General features: G+C 41.3%; 1 protein-coding gene across 1 annotated transcript in view; it reads right to left on the bottom strand.

Annotated features, from left to right (window-relative positions):
- pkd1b (polycystic kidney disease 1b) overlaps positions 1 to 21,350 on the bottom strand; it is a 54,579-nt gene that overhangs the window by 15,154 nt on the left and 18,075 nt on the right. The window contains exons 11-33 of the mRNA XM_088323632.1: positions 17,852 to 18,027; positions 15,407 to 15,537; positions 14,970 to 15,342; positions 11,711 to 14,246; positions 11,497 to 11,631; positions 11,275 to 11,388; positions 10,930 to 11,212; positions 10,764 to 10,857; positions 10,281 to 10,409; positions 10,076 to 10,217; positions 9,890 to 10,012; positions 9,667 to 9,817; positions 7,415 to 8,077; positions 7,158 to 7,293; positions 6,834 to 7,089; positions 5,173 to 5,368; positions 4,940 to 5,107; positions 2,583 to 2,723; positions 2,299 to 2,509; positions 2,116 to 2,239; positions 548 to 690; positions 197 to 468; positions 23 to 134 (exon numbers count right to left, since the gene is read on the bottom strand). Coding sequence (XP_088179758.1) covers positions 23 to 134; positions 197 to 468; positions 548 to 690; positions 2,116 to 2,239; positions 2,299 to 2,509; positions 2,583 to 2,723; positions 4,940 to 5,107; positions 5,173 to 5,368; positions 6,834 to 7,089; positions 7,158 to 7,293; positions 7,415 to 8,077; positions 9,667 to 9,817; positions 9,890 to 10,012; positions 10,076 to 10,217; positions 10,281 to 10,409; positions 10,764 to 10,857; positions 10,930 to 11,212; positions 11,275 to 11,388; positions 11,497 to 11,631; positions 11,711 to 14,246; positions 14,970 to 15,342; positions 15,407 to 15,537; positions 17,852 to 18,027 — 6,809 coding nt within the window. The remainder of the gene's footprint in view (positions 1 to 22; positions 135 to 196; positions 469 to 547; positions 691 to 2,115; positions 2,240 to 2,298; positions 2,510 to 2,582; positions 2,724 to 4,939; positions 5,108 to 5,172; positions 5,369 to 6,833; positions 7,090 to 7,157; positions 7,294 to 7,414; positions 8,078 to 9,666; positions 9,818 to 9,889; positions 10,013 to 10,075; positions 10,218 to 10,280; positions 10,410 to 10,763; positions 10,858 to 10,929; positions 11,213 to 11,274; positions 11,389 to 11,496; positions 11,632 to 11,710; positions 14,247 to 14,969; positions 15,343 to 15,406; positions 15,538 to 17,851; positions 18,028 to 21,350) is intronic.

The following is a 21,350-nucleotide window of genomic DNA, read 5'->3' as shown; positions in this document are numbered from 1 at the left end:
GAGATTGGCACATCGTCCTTACGTGTTGGACAACGCCGAAGTTGTCGGTGCAGAGTCCCGACCACTGTCCGAGTTGCTCGGGTCGAAACGGAAAAAGGGCTTGTTGGCATCTTCGACAGAAATCAGAAGATTCACTTATAAATCGCAGTTCGATTGATGCGTACGCTTTGAATACGAGAAAAAAAAATGTTCTTACCGGACAGAGTGAAAAAGGTTTTGTGAGTATCGGAAGGGGAGCGGCGAGTGAGGTTCAAGCGAGCTTTTTTCCGCCGCAGTTGCCGCACGGCGCACAAATCAAGCGCTTCCTCGCCAGGGTTTGGCTCTTCCCACTCTTTGAGTAAGCTGTCGCACGAAGCCCAGGAAGTGGCAGCGCCACCCTGGCACCCGTCGCTCCCCATTAGGGGCACCAAACCTGAACCAGCCCAGAAGTCCAAGATGCTGGAGTCGAAAGCTTTGCTCTCCAATAAGCAAAAGGGCGCCGTTATTATTAAGATCACAAGATGGCAGCGGAACTGTGTTTTATTACTATTATCTTTATTCTCTTACAGATGAAGGGCTTTCCTGAAGTCGGCTGGAGGGTCCAGGCAGAGATAAGAAAGAAGGCCCGGAGAGTTGTGATTGGGCAAGGTAGACGTCCATCTCCACGGAATAACAAACTGGTGTAGAAGGGGGTGACATGTCCACCGTTGCCTGGGTTATAAACAGACGTAGCATGTTTATTAGCGTTAATCCATCCCTTTTTGATTAGAGTGGGCGACAAATATTTGGTTAAGAAATTGGTTGAGAAAATCTGGGCTATTTCCTTGCCCAAAACAACTCAAAAACATCTTCATTATGTTAAAAAAAAATCACTTTTTTGATTGACCCAAAAAGTTGGGTCTGAGTAATTCTCGTAGGACTCAACTGTCATGTTTGATAAATAATTGAAAAATCTTGGTAGAAATAACTAAAATTGAATGAATAGTATTGACCCAAATCTTGGGATTTCTTAACCTAAATAGGTGGGTCGGATCACTTTTAGAAGGATTTAAGTTGTGTTTATTTGACAATTAAACCAAATCCTGATCAGAAATAACCCTAAAGTCAACCCAGCTTTGGGTTATCAAAATGAAGTTATTCAAAAAGTGATTGGACCCAACTTTTGGGTTTTCCTAACCCAAAACGTTGGGGGTGATCACTTTTTGGGGTCAGTTTTTTCCTAAATAACCTAAAAAGTGGGTTATAACATTTCAAAAGTCAGGTCTAATCACTTTGTTATTTGATTTAATAGATAATCAAGTGTCACGAGAGGACCGGACCAGAACGGAGGCAGGAGGCAGGAAGGGAGAACTCAACTGCGTTGACGATCAAAACTTTTATATAGCAAAATAAAAGTCATCCAAAACTCCGGGACAAAACAGAACAAAAACTCAAAACGTGAAAACACAGGTTTCCTCCGAATCAAACAAAACAGGACAGAGCAAAACAGAACGGGAAATGCAGACAGAAAATGCAATGAGCCCGCCCCCGCAAAACCTAAAACCCCCCTTAAGAAGCAAACGCGCAAATTAAGCTATCTGCTTCAGCTGTTGCCCAGGGGGCGGGGCCAGCCGGTTGCCACGGCGACCATGCTGGACATGACGGTAAGCTGGGTCAGATTTACCCCCAAAAAAGTTAAGAATGAAAGATGCAACTTTTTGCATTTAAAAGATAACCCATTTATTTATTTCAAAAATTCAATTTGTTGGATTCAATAAATAACCCAACAACCTGTGTAAATAAGTTAATGCCAATTGCAGTTCACGGATGCCTTAACCCCCTGGGTTGTAGGGGCACCACTACCTGTCCTGTGTTTTAAGTGATAGACCCAACTCTTAGGTTTAATGGATAACCCTTTTTTTTCCCAAAAAACCTTTTGGATTCAATAAATAACCCCAAAAGCTATGTGAGTAAGTTAAATAAGTCAAATAAACAAGTTAATTCATTAAAAACATTTTTGCTTTGATGAATAAGGCAACTTTCATTGTATGCTGCATTTTTTTGGTCAGAATTAGGTTTTTTCGCCCAACTTTTTGAGTTATTTACTTATTTCTGTTTTTTTTCAAAGGTAAACGTTTTTGGGCAACGACAGGTTACCTGGCTGTGTGCTTTTCTGAACAAAAAGCAAATCAAACACTGGAGAGGAAACATCAGCAGCGCAAGAAGCATCCCCACGGCAACCGTTTCCATGCTGACCAAGACGTTGGCTGACACCGGCTCACTAGTAAAAGAAAATGGAATGAATCGATTGTCATTTTAAATGGTGATAATCGTTCTTACTTGTGACCCCGGGCAGCCACGGCCCCGTACCACAGCGCCCCCAGCGCCAGGTAGAGATGCAGCATCAGAGCGCCGCAGGTGACTCGCTGAGCTCTGGTGAAAACGCTGTGAATGGGCCGCTCCCATACGGACAGCCACAGGTGGCGCTCCGCCATGCCAAAAACCAACTGGGCTGACAGAATTCGCCCGAATTGGAGAAGTTCTTCCGGACCTGTTGAGAATTGAGTATGACAACATTTTCTTTCTCTTTTTTGGTTTCAAGTGACAGAGCGAGGCAAGTTTACAGGAGGCCAGGATTTCCTTCTCCACAGTTCCGTTCTTTGGGTTCTCCACGGACAGCCAGTCGTCCACCAGGAAGAAAAACATGTGGTCCGTCAGCGGGTCCCAAACCACCACATGTTGGACGTACCAGGATGGGTCCAAACCTACAAAATATATAATTAATTTAAAAAAATGTAGACTAAAGTCCAGTTTCCATGCAAAATGGTTGCATCTATGGCTGCAAGAAAATAAAATTCTAAATAAATAATCAAGATTAATTGAGCAAATATTAAAAAATTAAAAAAATGTAACACAAACACAAAATTAACCCAAACCCGACTTCATGTCCCGCGATTGAAACTAAATGTCCTTCATCAAAGTCCACAGTCCAAAAATCACAGCCGGCAAAATTAACGGACAATGATACCGGTACTTAAGGTTTGATGCAGACCTGCAGAGTCCAGGTCCGTTGAAAGTAATCCAAGGAAAAAAGTGTATATTTCCAAAGGTAAGGGTGGGAAAAATATATCAGATGAACACATTTACTCACGCAACTCCTTTTTCTTTAACCAACTTTTTACCCCCTCTTCTTTCCTTGTCTGTCCCTCACCTTTAGCGGTCCCCACTTAAACTCGGCACCCCGCGTTTGTTCCGCCCCTCATTTTTCGCTCACCCGTGCAAAACATATCAGAATAAGTGTCTAAAATAAATACATTACAAAAATATACAGTTGCAAATACATATTATACATGGGTTACACATATTTACAAAGAAAGACGGTACACCGAGAGAGTTTTCAAAGCTTTAATAATAATATTAAAACTTTGACAGGGCAGTTAATGGTGGCAACAATCGAGCGCCGCTAGCGACCGTTAGAAAATTTACATAAATTGGCCACATCACTGAATAAGCCGCAGGGTTGAAAGTTAGGGAAAAAAGTAGCGGCTTATAGTCAGGAATTTACGGTAAATATTCTGACCTAGATAATACGTCTAAAAGCTTTAATGAAATCTTCTGGTCTGAGTTGTAAAAACGTCGTTCCACTCCAAGGTTAATATAACTGAAATTCAGACGGAGAACATACAGACTACTTCCAACATGGCTGGTTACAACAGGAAGTAGTTCATGCGGACTACAGGAAGTGATAAACTGTAGCTGCAATACCTAAAACTACTACAGGGGGAGACTAACCCCATTCAAGAATTGACAGGTCAGCACAATAAATATTATATGAATAAATTAAAAATATATAATCAATCAATGAATTTTAGTTATTCATTTGAAATCCATTTTGTCAGTTCAGCAGATTAAATACATTTGTAAAAAATATAAAACCAGAAATGATTTGAAATTTGGTAATAAAAAAACATTAATTTGTTATCATTTATTCAGCGGTTTATCGAAAAATGTCTCCAAAAAGAGGAAAAGAATTGTGTCCATTGTTTTTCAATATAAAATATGAATATTTAGTTTTAGTAAATTACAAATGTAAAAATGACAAAACACATGTACAGTTAGCAGTTAATCATAATGATAAATTCCAATTATTATTGTTAATTAATCAGATAAAATTTTAACAATATTGTGAAACGATAAATCCCTTAAAATAATATTTAAAAAATAGATAAATGTTTTATAATTGTATCAGTTATTAGTTCTGAAACATCCTGGAAAAAAATCCATAATTATTGGTTATTGTTTTTGGCAGTAAAACGTAAAAGTATATATTACATAATTAAAGTTTAAAATCCCAAAATATATTTAATCTACTAATCTTAATAATTAACTATTTCTGGTAATCAAGCAGATAAAATAAATAAAGTAATAACATTATAAAACCAGAAAAAAATTTAAATTAACGTTTGAAACTGAACATACATTGGTTATCATTTAATTAGTGGACGGACCTAAAAATATCTTAGAACATAAAAGTGGGAATAATTTGTATTGATCATTTATTTATTTCTGCAGTACAATAGTAAACAGATCAAAACTTAATCACAACAGAAAAAAACATTTTTTAATCAGTTTCAATTATCAATTGAAATAAAGAAAAAAATCGGAACAAATTTTGACTTTTGACGTTTAGTTTCATACCCAACATAAATTTTCTATTTGATTTAACACCCGAATAACTGGCAATGCTCGCCACCTGTTATGCGAAAAATATCCCCATCTTTTTCTCTTTTTTGCATGTTTAAAAAACAAAAAAAAAGAAAAATCACAAAAGAAATTGCGACAGGCGTTTTTTCATTTGAGAGGAAAATCCCTCAACGTAAAGGCATCAAAACGATCAATAGAATATAAAAAGAAACCCGGCTGCCTACGGATTTGCTAATCGTTTAGCCTTCAATCCATCGACCGGACCCCCAACACGCACCCGTGTTGTCATGCCAGATCCGAATTTTCCAAAGTTCTCCCAGGCGGACGTCGGTTTCCACCTGGAAATGGTCGAGGGCGCCGCGTTGAAAAGCGCCGTCTCGCTGTAGGTGGCGAGAGCCGCTCTTGTTCACGCCGAAAATCTTGATGCCGACGTGGGCCGTGGTGCCTGAGCGGGATCAAATTCTGCATTCAAATCGGCTCAATACAATTCCAGTAGTTATTTTTCCTAACCTGCCCCGTGCCTCCACCCAGTCTTGACCAGCACTCTGTAGTGGTAGAGTCCTGCAGGTCCACACTGGGGGACTTGGGTCAGTCTCAGGCTGTCCAGGTGGTCCAGTTTATGGGCGACGAGTCCCACAAGCAGGTGAACCAGGATCAATAAGGCACATACGATCCCTACCAATGTGTTAAGACCAGGACCGCCTGCCTGGAATGAGGGAACACAAGTTTATTTACATTTTGTATTCTTCATTTCATTTATTTATCGAACAGTAGACCCCCGGTACACAATATTATGTTCGGAGGTGATGTCCAGAGATTGCAAGGTGAAATTGTTGTATAGCAAAGTTTTAAAACCTATGGTAATTAGCTAGTGCGTTACAAAGCAGCAGGACTCTATACAAATATATTAAAATGAAAAATAGTATATAGTGAGTACAAGTTATGTGTAATAAGCATGTATGTGCATGTATTATGATTGTTTTCTTTTACTGATGTTCATTATGTTTTGTGTACTGTTCCCCAATGCTAAATCTATTGCGGTCATCCTGAAAGGGGGACTACTAGTGATGCCCCTTCTCAGGGTTTCTTATTTTCCTCGTGCTGAGATTGAGTTTTTCCTTGCCCACATGCTGTTTTAAGATCAGGGGATGGTGTGATTGTAACCTGTGCAGTCCTTTGTGTCATTTTGTGATTAAGGGCTATACAAATAAATCTGACTCGACTTGACGAGATAACCCATCCATCCATTATTTTCACCGCTTATCTTCAGTAGGGTCGCGGAGCCCATCCCAGCCATCTCCGGGCAGTGGGCAGAGGACACCCTGAACTGGTTGCCAGCCAGTCACAGGGCACACACGGACAGACAATTCGCTCACTCATTCACACCTAGGGACAATTTTGACTGGCCAATTAACCTGACATGCATGTTTTTGGACTGTCGGAGGAAACCGGAGTGCCTGGAAGAAACCCACGCAAACACAGGGAGAACGTGCAAACTCCGCACAGGAAGGTCAGTAGCTTGATTTGAACCCATGACCTCAGAACTGTGCCGCACACGCGCTAACCACTGCGCCGCCGTGCTTGACGAGATAACATTATAAATAAATATACATGTAAAGGAGAGATGTAATTTTATTCACTTTCGGTGTTATGTGATCGAAGCCGGTATAGTGGAGATAGAGGGTGGATGCATTGGGAAAAGTTCTTGTTTATAAAAAACATTTTAAATTCAAAACTGATTACAGTTATAAGAACACTTTGTTGCTTCAATCGCCTCCATATTCTTAAAAATTGTTCGGATCACTGACTGATCTGTTGAAAGAGTAACGATGCATGTCCCCTTATAGTTCTTGATAACTGCAAGCTTCGTTTCTATGGTTATCATGTTTTTATTACTCCCTCTACTATTACTGCAGGTCTTGGAACCCATAGCCAATCGCTCCAACTCACAAAGTCTTTACAAAGAACACAAAATATGGCACTTGTTATAGAGGATGGCATTTTGATGAGTTTTCAGGTATACAAAATAATTTCTTGTTGGTGTTGTATATTGGGGAAAATGCCATAAAGAAAGGCCCCAAAAAATATTCCACACTGTATAGCGAAAATGTTGTAAGGTGGGGTCGCCGTATCCATGGGGTCTACTGTATTTATCTTTTGTATATACATACCGGTGGCAGCAGCACAACAGCATCGGGATGGAGAAACAAACTAGCACCGAACATGGTAAGATGCCCTGCCAGGCAGTGCACCGTTTGGAGCGTGGTGCCTTCTAGTGGCCGGAGGCCCTCACTGCTCCACGTCCTCCCTTCCACATTGTAGAACTGGCACAGAGAGCTAAAAAGGCATACAGACACGGCCACAGGACCGCCTGTCTCCTCTGATGAGGTCAGGCTGAGGGACAGAGTCTTCGCTGTTCGATTTAAACTAAAATAAATACCAAAAACACAAATGAGGGCGATTTTTCTGACTCGGGATGAGAAAGTTGCACTCACAGTGGAGAAATAAAGACGGTATTCTCTGTGAAGGTTTTCCAAGCCGAAAGATTGACGGGCCACTCTTGGATGAAGACTTTTTGAGATCCACTTGACATTTCAATTTTGACGTTGACCGCACTCTCGGAAGTAGCTTCTGGAATTTATAATCTCAAATTTATAAGCTAGAAAGGGTGAATTTAGTATCAGTCCTATTGAGATAACGATTGTATGTGGCTTGGAAAAAAAGTCGACAGCCCCTAATAATACATGCTTACCTGGTAGCAGGCTGAAGTTGAAGGAAACATACAACCCAGTATTTTCATCCCGACCAATCACAGTGTTGATTGTAAAGTTTAGCTTTCCCTCGCTTGGAAGAGTGACAGTTGGACATGTAGCGTTAGCTTTAGCATGCTCTGATTCAGTGGCATAGCCCTTCTTCATGGAAATCTCTCTGTGAAGAGTAACTCGGATGGCTCGGTCGGGCTCAAGATCCCGGACAGGCACGGGCTCGCCCTGTGGGGTGCTGATCTCCATGGAAACCAGGGCGGTAGAAATGGGAGGCTCGGCCATGGTTAGCAAAGCGTGCGACTCGTTTGTGTTTAAAAGCACCTGCATCAGATCCGAGCTCTGATTCCTGAGGTGGGAGGTGAGCATGGCCGGGATTTGAAACGGGCACGGCGGTGTTGGCGTATCGGAGTTAAGGTTCGGAGGTCGCCCGGAGCAGAGAAAGTTGGCGGGATCGCCATAGAAACCAGTTGCACTGATATGAGGTGTGGCCAAGGATAAGGGTGCGGCACCAGGACCAGTTGAAGACATAAGAGACCGCGTTAAGGCTCCTGCCTGGCTAATTGCTGACAAGGTGAGAACTGAGGCAGCCTGCACAGTGAGGGAGGAGTTGTCGTGAAAACTTGAGGAAACAGTTGATGCTAGGAAGCTACCTGTAAATGAAAACATGAATGTTAGCTTTAGGGAGGACTATAGATTTTGAATGGATTGTTGGATAGATTGGATTGGATTAAATGGATGGATGGAGCCATAAAAACAGAGTTATGGAGACATGCATGGATGGATTGATGTACAGTATGTGTGGTTATATGTATGTACCGTATTTTCTGCACTATAAGGCGCACCGTGTTATAAGGCGCACCTTCAATGAATGATATATTCTAAAAGTTTTCCATACATAAGGCGCACCGCATTATAAGGCGCTATAAGTGCATGCTGGTTTAAGATCAGGCAATTGTGCAATTTTGTAATTGTAATCCTGTGCAGTCCTTTGAGACATTTTTGTGATTAAGGGCTATATAAATAAATGTGACTTGACTTGACTTGGCTACAGTAGAGGATGTAGTTACGTTATGCAACCATTAGATGGTGCCGCGCTAAAGGGAATGTCAACAAAACAGATAGGTCAGTCAAACTTTATTAATAGATAACAAACAAGTCAAGTGAAGTCAATTTTTTTTGTATAGCCCTAAATCACGAAGAGTCTCAAAGGGCTTCACAGATTATTACACTATATTACACAGACTATTCTTCAGCCGACGAGAAGAGTAGGTTATTCATATGCTATGGAGTAGAAGTGAGTTTTAAGTTTAGATTTAAACATTTCCATTGAGGTTGCAGATCAGATCTCAGTGGGAAGAGCATTCCACAGCAAACAAACTTTCCACAACTCCATTCACTCCCAAAATGAATAAACAGCGGTTTTATTATTTTCTCTGAGATAAAGCATTTTCGTGACCCCTCTTTAACGTATTTGAACAACAGCAAGGCGTAACATTTTACTTTTCCTCCATTTAGTCAACACGCAAAAAACAGTCTGATACTGTTAGGGTAAATTAAACGTCAGTGCAATCGCAATATAGTGACACTCGTAATGTGCAAAAACAACAACAAGTGCAAAACAATAACAATAAAGGAATAACATAACAACTGTAAAATGTAAAACGTAAACAGCTCATCCTCATGCTTCTTCCACTTCCGCAACATCGATTCATTAATGTTAAACTCTCTTGCTGCTGCTCTATTTCCGTGTTCTACTGCGTGACTGATCGCCTTGAGTTTAAACTCTGCGTTGTAAGTGTGTCTCTTAATGGGAGCCATTTCAGGGTCTTTATACAAACGCACAAATAAAAGAAAATCGTTGTTTAATATTTCCCAGTATGCACAGCGCACTTCTTCTACGCGAAAAATGGAGTCGGTGGCTGCTTACCGTAAGTTGCGAGACCTTGCAACTCAATATTGATCCATATATAAGGCGCACCGGATTATAAGGCGCATAGTCAGCTTTTTAAAAAAAATCTGATTTTATGTGCGCCTTATAGTGCGGAAAATACGGTACATACGGATGGATGGATGGATGGATGGATAGATATACGGATGGATGGATGGTTGAAGCCATGAAGAAATGCAGGAATGAGTGGTTGGGTGGATAAAGCCATGGAGACATGGATTGATGGATGGATGAACTGATTGATGGATGGACGTTTGTACGGACGGAGAAATCCATTCTCGTCAACCTTACCTACAATTCTAAGAATATTCTTCCCTGTCTCAATCACAGAAACCCCATCAGCTGGACTTTGGTCTTTTTCAATGACTTGGATCATCTTCTCAACCATTTCTATGAGCTTCTCCTTACAGTCGACACACATTTCCAATTCCACAGGAACAGCCTAAAATACAGGAAGACGTTAAAAGCTATAGTGTAGATAGCTTTTTTAAAACAGTCTTTTTGACAGTTTTACCGTGGCCTGGACTAAAGCCGAGCTGATTTGATCCACGTCCATCATGGTTGAAATGGGGAGCGAGACTAAAGCTTTGGTTACATTTTCTCTTATCTCACGCTTCATTGCTGGCTCGGACTCTATCTGTAGAAAAAAGGTGCAAATTTGTTGCCTATTTATTCCAATGCATCAGTTCTTTGACATGACCTGAGCGAGTTGACTGGTGACAGCAATGCAAAACGGGATAATATCCTGCGGGTTGCCACGTTGGACCAAAGCCCACATCTCCTTGTTGCTATTTTTTTCAAGCCACTCGCTGGAATTTAGACTACTCTGGACACTTAGAGTCCTAAAAAACAAACATGTGAAACTACCCCCAAAAATGTAAATATAATGGATAATGGTGTGTTACCTGTTGAGAGCGACGACGCTTGACCCGAGGTTGTCTTGTATAAGCAAAGACACTGTGACGAGCGACATGTTTTTTTCTGGCACGGGGCTTCCCACTGGAATCGGGCTGCTAAAACTTGATCGAGTTCCCCTATTTTATATAATAATTTAATATCACAACACAAGAAACATATGAGCACAACTTGTAAACGTATGGGATGCAACAATGGGGCAAACAAGCACAGTACTTCGTTGATTTTCTTGAGTGACCTGAATGAAATCATCCTTTAATGTCAAAATTAAATGCGGAAACGTTGCATAACTATTTATGTAATGACATTGCTCCCTCGTCATTATTCTAATCGCAACAATCGTAAATGCCATGTACAAGGTGTTATTCCTTGTTTCTAGGCATGTAAACATCTCATTTGGACTTTTCCAGAAATGCTCTGTTTCCATTCAGATTATTCCCTGCATGTAATAGTAATGATTGTATTCAACTCACTTGTACAAAGTAAGGACTGGACACCTTACGGGATGGCAAGGTGCAACCTGTAAGGTGTAAAGAAGCTCTGTTGTGTTCTCTTCCCCTTTCCATCCTGCAGTAAATAAAACCCAACAATAACAGACAATACAAAAGGAAAGCATTGTGTTTTGAGATGCAGGATTACCTGAGCAGTTAAAAAAGACGACAGTCCCCACTGAGTGAATTTGTGACTCCAGGTACAGTTTACAAACCCCACCACTCGGAGGTTTGTTGGTTGCAATCGTCTGACTTGCGCTGCCCCACTGGCCAGTGCCAGGCTCAGTCACATCGAGAGTGAAGGTGTATGTCTTTCCTGGCTGAAGGGCATCCCCACGTAACATCAGTCGCGGCAAGTGTCTTCCTCCCGGTGTGGCGGCCAAGTCGAGGTTAAAACTCACACCCGACTCATCCTCGGCGCTCCAACTGTACTGTGATGACAGTACAAGCCACGTGATTTTTCATGAAATACGGTCCACAAGATGATGCTTACCCTAGCTCGGGCATCACACTCCAGACAATGTCCGGACAAGATGATGGGGGCGGTGCCAAGACAGGATATGCACTCCACCAACACAGGAAGTTGAGCCACTTTACTCAGACTTACCTAAATGGGACAGCAGACATAAAACGTCCTAAGGAGGAGACGCTGTATCCCGGGGGTCTACTCTAATTGACTTAATTTTTCTTAAAGATTGGTACAGTTAATACTCACAGTTTGTGTGTAGGATGCTGGTGCTCTTCCAGTCTTGTTTATAAGTAGCGTGAAACTATAGATAGTGTCTGGATGCAACTGTTTGCTGGGTAAAGTCACAATACTCCTGTTGCTTTCAATGGGAATTGTCAAATTCTGTGACTTTAAACACAGGTAGAAAAATCAGCAAAACCAGACGGTCATAGAACTGAATTTATATTCTGATATCAGACACCTGTATCATGAAGCTCCAGTGATATCGGAGAGCACCTTCGCCTCCTGGGTCCGCATCAGGGTCTCGAGACGCACTTCCATCCAGAACCAGATCCCGGTTACTTGGCCAAAGTTTATGTGAGCCTCCTTTGATGACTGCCACCAACAAGGAGCCAAGAACGGTGACTTTGGTTCTGCTATGCGCGAGAAGAGGAGTTCCTTCCAGGCAAACTGTAAAAAGAAGGCAATATTCTCCCACCTGGAGAGAATGCTTTGGGAGACGGAGAAAAGGGGACGTGGTTCCGTTGAGATGGACTACATTTTTAGGGTTGTATATATTTGCTTGAGAGCAATCAGACGCTCTGAACATCTCCCACTTGTACGTCGTCTTATAAGATGAGCAGTTCATCTCCACGCTTGCTTCAAAGAAATTCACCCTAGAACTGAGGATGGTTGGTTGATTCTGGATCAGTGAGACATGAGGGCGAGTACACTCCAAATCTAGTGCATGTACACGCAGTTGGGCAGACATGTGGCTAACGCTGTTGGAAACGTTGACTGCAATCACATAAATGCCAGGTTTCCCAAATGTGTGATTGATGGAACTGATAAGTGATTCTTTGGTGGAGTTTCCAAATGTCCAACTATATCGTAAAGGGTGACCTCCTTCGGCCATTGCAGAAAATCGTGCAGCATGTCCAGAAAATACTGGTTCTGAGTGACACACAATCTTGACATACAAAACAGGCCATTCTACTGTCAAGGTCTCATTTAGCATCTTGGAGCAGATTCCGTTACTCGCCAGGACGGACAAAGAGAGTGAACCATTTGTGATTGGAGTAAAGATGACTTTTCTCCCTTTGAGCAATAAAGGTTTAGCATCTCCCAAGTGAAATATCCAAGTGTAGTCTACAGACACCAGGTTTTGATCTTGTACTTCAAAACAAACCTCTTTTAGAGCCTCGATGGCACCTCGGGCAGGTGTTAGAAGTCGTATCGGTTTTATATTCTCCAAGACGCGGATTCGAGTTGATATCTGCGCATTGCTCACCAGATTCCGAGCTAACAGTCGAATGGCGTAGGTGCCGGCTGGAAGGTTTGATGTGGTGAACGGTCCCTCAACAAGATCTTGACTTTGCCTCCAGTTTTTTATTTCCAACGTTAAAACAAAGCTGACATTGGTTCCTTGAGTGATTTTTGGCGTGAATGTAACTTTTTCTTCGGTACAGAACGTATCCTTCGCCATATAAAGCGTGAGACCTTCAATTTGATCTTGGACGGTCACCATGTGAGTAACTTCTTGCCAGTTTATTGCATTGGAGACATTCATAAATATTTGATAAATGCCTTCATGTATAAAAGTATAGGTAAAGGTGGGGTTGGTGTCCTCCAAGGGGTTCGCTAACGCCTTACTAATTTTCCAGTCCCAGTGCAGATCACTACCTTTGTGGACAACCCCTTGGAAGGACACAGCGGTGTTTGTGCTAATATAGAATGGAAACATCTCTCCATCAATTATAAAGGCTGCCTCTTCTATTTCTTCTTGGACTGTAAAGATTTTGGTGTCATTACACTGACTGATTGGGTTCTGAACAAGAACTATTATGACATAATGACCAAAGGATGTAAATGTATGAAGAAGAAAAGGAACGTCTGTCTCAAAAAATGGGGGACCACCCCCCACACTCCAAAAGTACTTGAGGTCAGAACCACTAAGGACCGATACCGAAATATTTACAAGCTTCCCCACTGCCACCAGGTCTGTTTCAGTTTTTATCTGTGCGCCTATTACACGTTCAACAGCCATAAGATAAAAGGAAAGGGTGGCCTCACCCAAAATGTTGGACGCATTCAACTCTATAGTTACCCTGCCAGGAGTTTCAACTAAAAATGGAAAAGATGGTCCGTCGACTTCCATATTATATGGTGTGACGAGCCACTTGTATGTGACGTTAGAACCTTTTGTGACTGAAGCGACAAGCAGCAGCTCCTCGAGAGTCGCCAAGTAAGTTAAATTGGTCAATCCGGGACTATCCACGTGAAGACCTTCTATTCTTTCAAAGACCTCGACCAAAATCACAGCCTCGCTTCGGCTTGCTCTATTCTGGGCAATACATCTCACTTGAAACTGCCCCGCTTTAGGAAAAACATATCGAAAGGTCCGAGTTCCGGGTTGTGTCGGAACCAAACCATCCACCGTCCAAAAGTACCCATCACTCTTCTCGTCCCCGCCAACTGCCACTATATAGGTTTCTTCCCCTACCACGCTGTACGAACAATTTGTTTGGACTCCAAAGTCCAAAATAGGCTTCAAGACATCCACCTTAAGGCTGGCACTCATCCGACTGACTTTGTTGAATGCAGTGCCGGTGACTACAAATTCACCCCTCACGTTAAAGATGTGGGAAACATTCCATCCCTGCTCAGACGGTGAACCGTCTCCAAAATCCCAAAGTACAGACACGTTGCTACCCGCACAGCCGGCAACAGAAAATGACGAAGGCTTGTCGACCATTATGGTCTCGCTGCCTTGCACCAAAGAGAAGTTACTGACGGGTCTTTGTATGGAGATGCTTGTGTTAGCTGTTTTGCTGCTGACTTTGTTACTCGCTGTTACAAACACTTCTTTAAGTCCTTCATCCGAAAACGTCAAACACTTTTGATTGTTTTCTGACCAGGTATCTTTAAAAAAATTGCTGGACCAGTTCAGCTGACATCCTGTGGGCTGAATTGGAGAGAAAATCACCTTGAAACAAACTTTATCTCCTGTGGCTGCTGTGTTTTGAGATGACTGTACGGACATGTCACTAATCGCAGTCTGAACGCAGACTGTGCCGTTTTGTGATGCCGTACTAAAAGAGCTTGTCACAGTCAAGCTGATATTGAAAAAACCTGGGCTGGGAAATACATGCCTTGTTGTGGCTCGCCCTGTCACCACAGCTGCAGGGGTACCATCGCCAAACAACCAATTAAAATCTAACGTGGATACGTTCCCATCCATCAAAGCGGTAAATTCTACATTCCTACCGGTCGCGATACAATCAGTCGGCATCACTCCTTTAACAGCTAAGCGATAGACGACCACCCTGATTAATTGGTTAGCATGGCTAACTGAATTCGAGACGTTTATTCTCACAGTATAGTTCCCAGGAAACTCATAGGTTTTTAAAACCAAGCCGTTGGTAAAGTTCCCCTGCTTGGATCCGTCACCAAAATCAAAGTCCCAAACGAGCCGGGTCCCAGTTGTGACAGTTCCTTGGCACTTCGTGACGGAGCCCAACTCACTGAGTCCGTCACAAGTGACACTTAGTCCAGTTATTCTGTCCGCTACTTCCACCGTCAACCAAAGAGTGAGCGGAGAAAGCGCGTTATCAGGGCTCAAGGTGATATTGTAATCTCCCGCAGATGTGTAAACGTGTTCGATTGTTTGGTTTGTATAAAGAACAGGTTTGGTGTCATCTCCAAAGTTCCACGTGTAGGTGGCACCGACAGAGGCGAGGTTAGGGACAGCTTCCAGGAGAACAGACTCGTTAACAATGGCCGCCGGGGAGGAGTTGAGGATGAGGCGAATTAAGGGACGAAGGACAGATATCTCCAAAGTCTTGTCGACTTTTTCATACTGGGTGGAAACTTGGACGTGAAGTTTATAAATACCTGTGACAATGCGAGGTTTTAATTTTTAGCAGTCAATACTCAAAGTCATACCAGTGAAATCTACCTGGGGTAGTGTAGGTGAAGTTCACCGAGTGCTGCACAAAAACTTGTTTTTTTCCTTCTGGCACCTTCGCGGTCTCACATGGAGCAGGCACAGTGTGGATGATGTTACTGCCACCATCTCCAAAATCCCATCTACAGTTCATACAGAGATAATCTCACATAGTCAAGTGAAAACGCAAATCATTCTGTTTGGTAAAAAAAATTGTCACGTAAGTATGATTGTATGCATAGAATACAGTAGACCCCTGGGATACAACATGAATCATTTCTAAGGCGAGGATCGCAAGGAGAAATTTCCGTATAGAAACGTATGGTATGGTAACTCTGTAACCTCTGTAACCCAGAAAAAAAAGCTACAAATAACAAAAGAGTATGTAGTAAGTAGGACATATGAGTAATATCTCATCTCATCTCATCAGCCGTACCGCTTATCCTCATTAGGGTCACGGGGGGGCTGGAGCCCATCCCAGCCATCTCCGGGCAGTGGGCAGGGGACACCCTGAACTGGTTGCCAGCCAATCGCAGGGCACACAGGGACAGACAACGCATTCGCTCATTCACACCTAGGGACAATTTGGACCGACCAATTCACCTGAAATGCATGTTTTTGGAACGTGGGAGGAAACCGGAGTGCCCGGAGGAAACCCACGCAAGCACGGGGAGAACATACAAACTCCGCACAGAAAGTATGGAGCTGGATTTGAACCCACGACAGGTTCCCATGACATGAACTGTGCCGCACAAGCGCTAACCACTGCGCCGCCGTGCTGCCCCATATGAGTAATATATGTGCACACATTTAAATAATATTAAAAATAAATATACATTTGAAGCATGACATGAAGTCAGCTGGTTGAGTGGAGTAGTGGGTGGATGCAGAGGAAGATGGCCATAATACTTAGCTTTGTGTGTCCTCCTTCGTATTTCTTGATAATCACAGGATTTCTTTACATGATTAACATGTTTTTGCTTTTCCCTTCAGCATCATTGCCAAATAAATACTGTATAAAAAATACACTAGTATCACCGATTTTAAACTGAACAAAGAGAGATAAGGGAATTGTGGGGGTTAGTTATTGGATAGCATATCGGCATTTTCATGATGCTGTGATACAAACCAATAACAGACCAGAGTTTGATAAGGCGTTGACCTATAGCAGACAGGCATCTTGGAGATATTACTCGTTATACGCAGGAACACGACAAAATTGTATATGTTTTGGGGCATGCTAAATGAGAATAATCAGGACCCAAGCCTTCATGGGGCCCTAAACAAAATTAGATTCGGGGCCCCTATTACTTGATAATTTGCATCCATACTAGAAGTTTTAAGCACTCCATTTGTTATTTAGTTTTGAGGTATTGCTGTAGTTTTGTTTTCTTTTTTTTTGTATTTCTAAAGTTGGATTTTTATTGAAGTTCTGTAGTTTTTTTTGTAGTGTTACTGTAGCTTTATTTTTGTAATATTTCCTTGGTATCTCTGAAGTAATTTGATGTAGTATGGTACTTTTTCCGTATTTTTGTAGTACTTTTGTTGTATTTCGAAAGTTTATTTTGTTGTTATAGTATTTTGGTATTATTACAGTAGTTTTATGATTATAGTATTTTTGTAGTATTACTGTAGTATTTTTGTTGTAGTATTTTTGTACTGTCTGTGTTGTATTAGGTGGCATTTCCATATAAGAATGTTTGTTGTATATCTGTAGTATTTCTGTAGTATTCATGTAGTACAGAGTTACTGTAGTTTTAATTTTGTAGAATATGTGTGATGTTTCCATAGGAGAATTTTTGTAGTATTGCTATGGGTGCAATTTGCAGATTTTTTTGTTATAAAACTTTTGTAATTAGTATTTTTGTAGAAATATTTCTCTAGTAGTTTTTTATATTATCGTATTATGTATTGGTATTGTTTTTGTATTTCAGTAGAAGCATAATTGATGTATTTTTGATGTATATAATTGATGTATTTCCAGACAGTATTTTAATAGTATTTTTGTAGTATTTCCATAGTAGTATTTTTGTCATATTTCTTTAGTATTTTTGTCATTCTACAGTAGTTGTCTTTTTGGAGTAAAAAATTCTGTAGAAGTATTTTGTAATATAGTATTACTGTAGTCGTATTTTTGTAATAATTCTATGCTATTTTTTTATCTTTCTATATGAGAGGTTCCTGTTTTAATCACTAGATTTGATATTTAGTATATTTTGTAGTTGTTGTGTAATATTTTTGTCGTATTTCTCTAGAAGTATTTTTTAATGGATACACAAAGTGACAATGGGGACCAAAAAAGTTGACCGCTCTTGACGGCCCCCTAGAGGTTGCAGGGCCCTAAGCAGCCACTTAGCTTGCTTGGGTCTGATTATAATACTGTAATAGTCTGTAATGTCATATCCGGGGGATCTACTGTAAATTTAAACAAGTTTCAATACAGGATGGCGATTTCACCTGAAGGTTGTGGACAAGGCTATATCCACTTTGACCCTGAGGGTAAAGAGGTATGCAAATCCAGGAGCGAGTATCTTCACAGTAGACACGAATTCCGGCTCACCAATCGGGTTCATTTCGTCGACAGTCAGGAGGAGCTGCTTGCTCTGGGAACTCACAGGGTTGGACGCCGTGACCTGTTATTTCGATGAATCGGCGTCAGTGCCAACCATAGCTTCAGGCATCAAATGTCGATTGTCTGTTCAGTGCCACTGACAGCAATTGTAAGGTAAATTACATTTAGTTATTTGTGTATTTCTCAGCCTCCTATGTTACAAATTAACTTGATGAAATCAAGTCATTTAACTTGATGAAATTAACCGTTTTTCTTTTCTAAACAAGTACCGTATTTTCCGCACTATAAGGCGCACCTAAAAGCCTTTATTTTTTCAAAAACTGACCATGCGCCTTATAATACAGTGCGCCTTATAAATGGATCAATATTAAGTCCAAGGTCTCGCAACAAAGGCAAGCATCCGCCGACTAGATTTTTCCTCGTAGGCGATGTGGTCCGCGGTGTATGCTGGGATACATATCCCGGCGTTTCATTTCCCAGCCAATGTGTCAATCATCATTTGAATCGATCACTATTGGCTAAAGTTATTCGGAGGTAAAGGGGGCGGATCCTTTTTATCATTTACAGACTCGCATAGGCTAAAGGGGCAAAACAAAGCCTGCAATTGGCCGAAAAAGATGAATGTGAATAGCAAGTTTGGATGTCTACGGCATAGAGGAAACATGTTTTACCATTATGTATTTGTAAATATTTTACGCTCCTGGATTTACTACACTCACGGATATAAAAGGACCACGGTTGCACATTATTATCGAACGCAACGACTTCGGTGAGCTACTCCGGCTATATATTTTCCCAGTATCTTGTTGCAGGGTGATCTAGATGTTTCTGTGATGGGTCTTTTTTTAAATTAAACTCAATTCTAAGTGTTTATTGTCATATGCACAGTAAAGTTGCGAGCGAAAAAGAAAATAGAAACTAAGGAATGGTTGGCATTTCTTGAATCCCAAGACTTTAACCTTCCGAATGATATTTGGAACGATGCATTTGAGTGACATCGTACGGACACCGCATGCGCACGTGTCTACGACACGTATTTGCTTCTTTGCAAGCTTTGGGAATGTTAAGGGGGTAATAAGTTTGACTGAACTATCTGACTGTTTTGTCGACGTTCCCATTGTAGCGCCTTATAATCCGGTGCGCCTTATGTATGGAAGATATAGGACCAAAAACTATTTTTTGGGGGTGCGCCCTATAACCCGGTGCGCCCTATAGTGCGGAAAATACGGTAATCATTCACACATACACACACACACACACTATGTTCAGCGCGTGCATGACTGTGTGCATCCAACTAGGTGGTATCATGTTTCTCTGTTTCAAATACCGCCCAAAAGGGGTGTTTCTTTTCCTTTCTTTGTCCTATCAATAAAATGCAACTCAAGCGGGAAAGTTGGCAGACGAGCTGCGACCGAGAAGACGGAAGCAACCCCTCTCCAACAGCTGTTGCAATAAAATCAAATTCCTGGTGTTTATTTTCTAGCAATAGCAAACTTTTTGAAATAGCTCTCCTACATGTAAAAGGTCGTTTAAACCTCACAGCAATTGACGTCAACACTCGATGGAGGTATGCTGCCAGCAGTGTTGGGCACGTTACTTTAAAAAAAAGTAACTAATTATATTTACTCATAAAGTAACTGAGTTAGTAACTGACTCACTCGAAAGTAAAAGTAACTGGTGACCAGGATAAGGAACTATTTACGTTACCTTAAAAAGAAGTTGTAGTATGTCTAAGAATTGGAAATTTTCTGAGAACAGTTGTGTTATAGAACATTGTAATAATTATTGCACCTCACAATAACAATCAACAGTAAAAAATATAAAGTGAGTTGGATTAATTAAATCTAACTTTTGCAACCTGAGACAACTGGAAAAGTGGATATATCCTACAGTAACTCAAGTATTTTGTTTAAAACAAAAGTCAATCGTAAAACAATATAAATTGAATTTCACTCTATAGAATAAATCACAATCTCTCGTCAGACAACTGCTCAAGTAGACATATGCTACTGTACTTCAAGTATTTTGTTAACAAAAGTCAATTGTAAAACAATATAAATTGAATTTCACTCTATAGAATAAATCCCAATCTCTATTCAGACAACTGCTCAAGTAGACACATGCTACTGTACTTCAAGTATTATGTTTACAACAAAAGTCAATTGTAAAACAATATGAATTGAGTTTCACTCTAGAGCAGTGTTTTGCAACCTTTTTTGAGCCAGGGCGCGTTTTTTTTACATTGGAAAAATTTTGCGGCACACCACTAACCTAAAATGTTATAAAATTACACTGAACAGTATGTTTAATTACAATATAATATATATTACCCCCAGTTTTTACAGCACAGAAACTTAATAATGACATCATATTTGCATAAATCTCATCTCATCTCTCATCAGCCGTACCGCTTATCCTCATTAGGGTCGCGGGGGGGCTGGAGCCCATCCCAGCCATCTCCGGGCAGTGGGCAGGGGACACCCTGAACTGGTTGCCAGCCAATTGCAGGGCACACAGGGACAGACAACTCATTCGCTCATTCACACCTAGGGACAATTTGGACCGGCCAATTCACCTGAAATGCATGTTTTTGGAACGTGGGAGGAAACCGGAGTGCCCAGAGGAAACCCACGCAAGCACGGGGAGAACATACAAACTCCGCACAGGAAGTCTGGAGCTGGATTTGAACCCACGACAGGTTCCCATGACATGAACTGTGCCGCACTAGATAATTTCTTACAGCACACCTGACGATCTCTTACAGTCAGACAACTGCTCATGTAGACATATGCTACTGTATTTTAAGTGTTTACAACAAAAGTAAATTGTTAAACAATATAAAATGAGTTTCACTCTATAGAACAAATCACGATCGTTAGTCAAACAACTGCTCAAGTAGACATATGCTACTGTACTTCAAGTATTTTCACACAACAAAAGTAAAGCATTCTTTCTGGTCGACAGTGGGGGATGGGAACAAAGCTAGCATTCAGGTGTAGCAAAAACAAAAACATTAAGCCCTGAGCGCAGCAACCGCTTGAGATGCCACTGGCATCGGCCTTTTTCTTCATGTGTGCGCAAGCACTCTTTGGAGGAAAACGGCAAAGAGCTTGAAACATGTTAAATATTTTTGCCTGTTGGTCGCCAAATTCTTTAGCTGTGTGGGAGTCGGAGAAAAACCGAGACTTGACGAATACAAAACACATCGGTGACATCTTTGACCAAAGTTTGCATGTAAAGATGGGAATTCTGACTATTTTAGGAGAACCTCTTTTTTGGCTCGGTCACCAAAAAGAGCCAGGTCTTTCGGGTCCCAAATGACTCTTCAGGTTGTTTTTGTTACTTTAAATCCACACATTAACAATGATTACGTAACATTGGGCA

The sequence above is a fragment of the Urocampus carinirostris genome, chromosome 19, assembly GCF_059441175.1.
Source record: "Urocampus carinirostris isolate Australia breed hairy pipefish chromosome 19, RoL_Ucar_1.0, whole genome shotgun sequence".
In the NCBI taxonomy this organism is placed as follows: domain Eukaryota; kingdom Metazoa; phylum Chordata; class Actinopteri; order Syngnathiformes; family Syngnathidae; genus Urocampus; species Urocampus carinirostris.
Note: the sequence above shows the minus strand (reverse complement) of the source record. Positions and strands in the feature narration are given on the sequence as shown.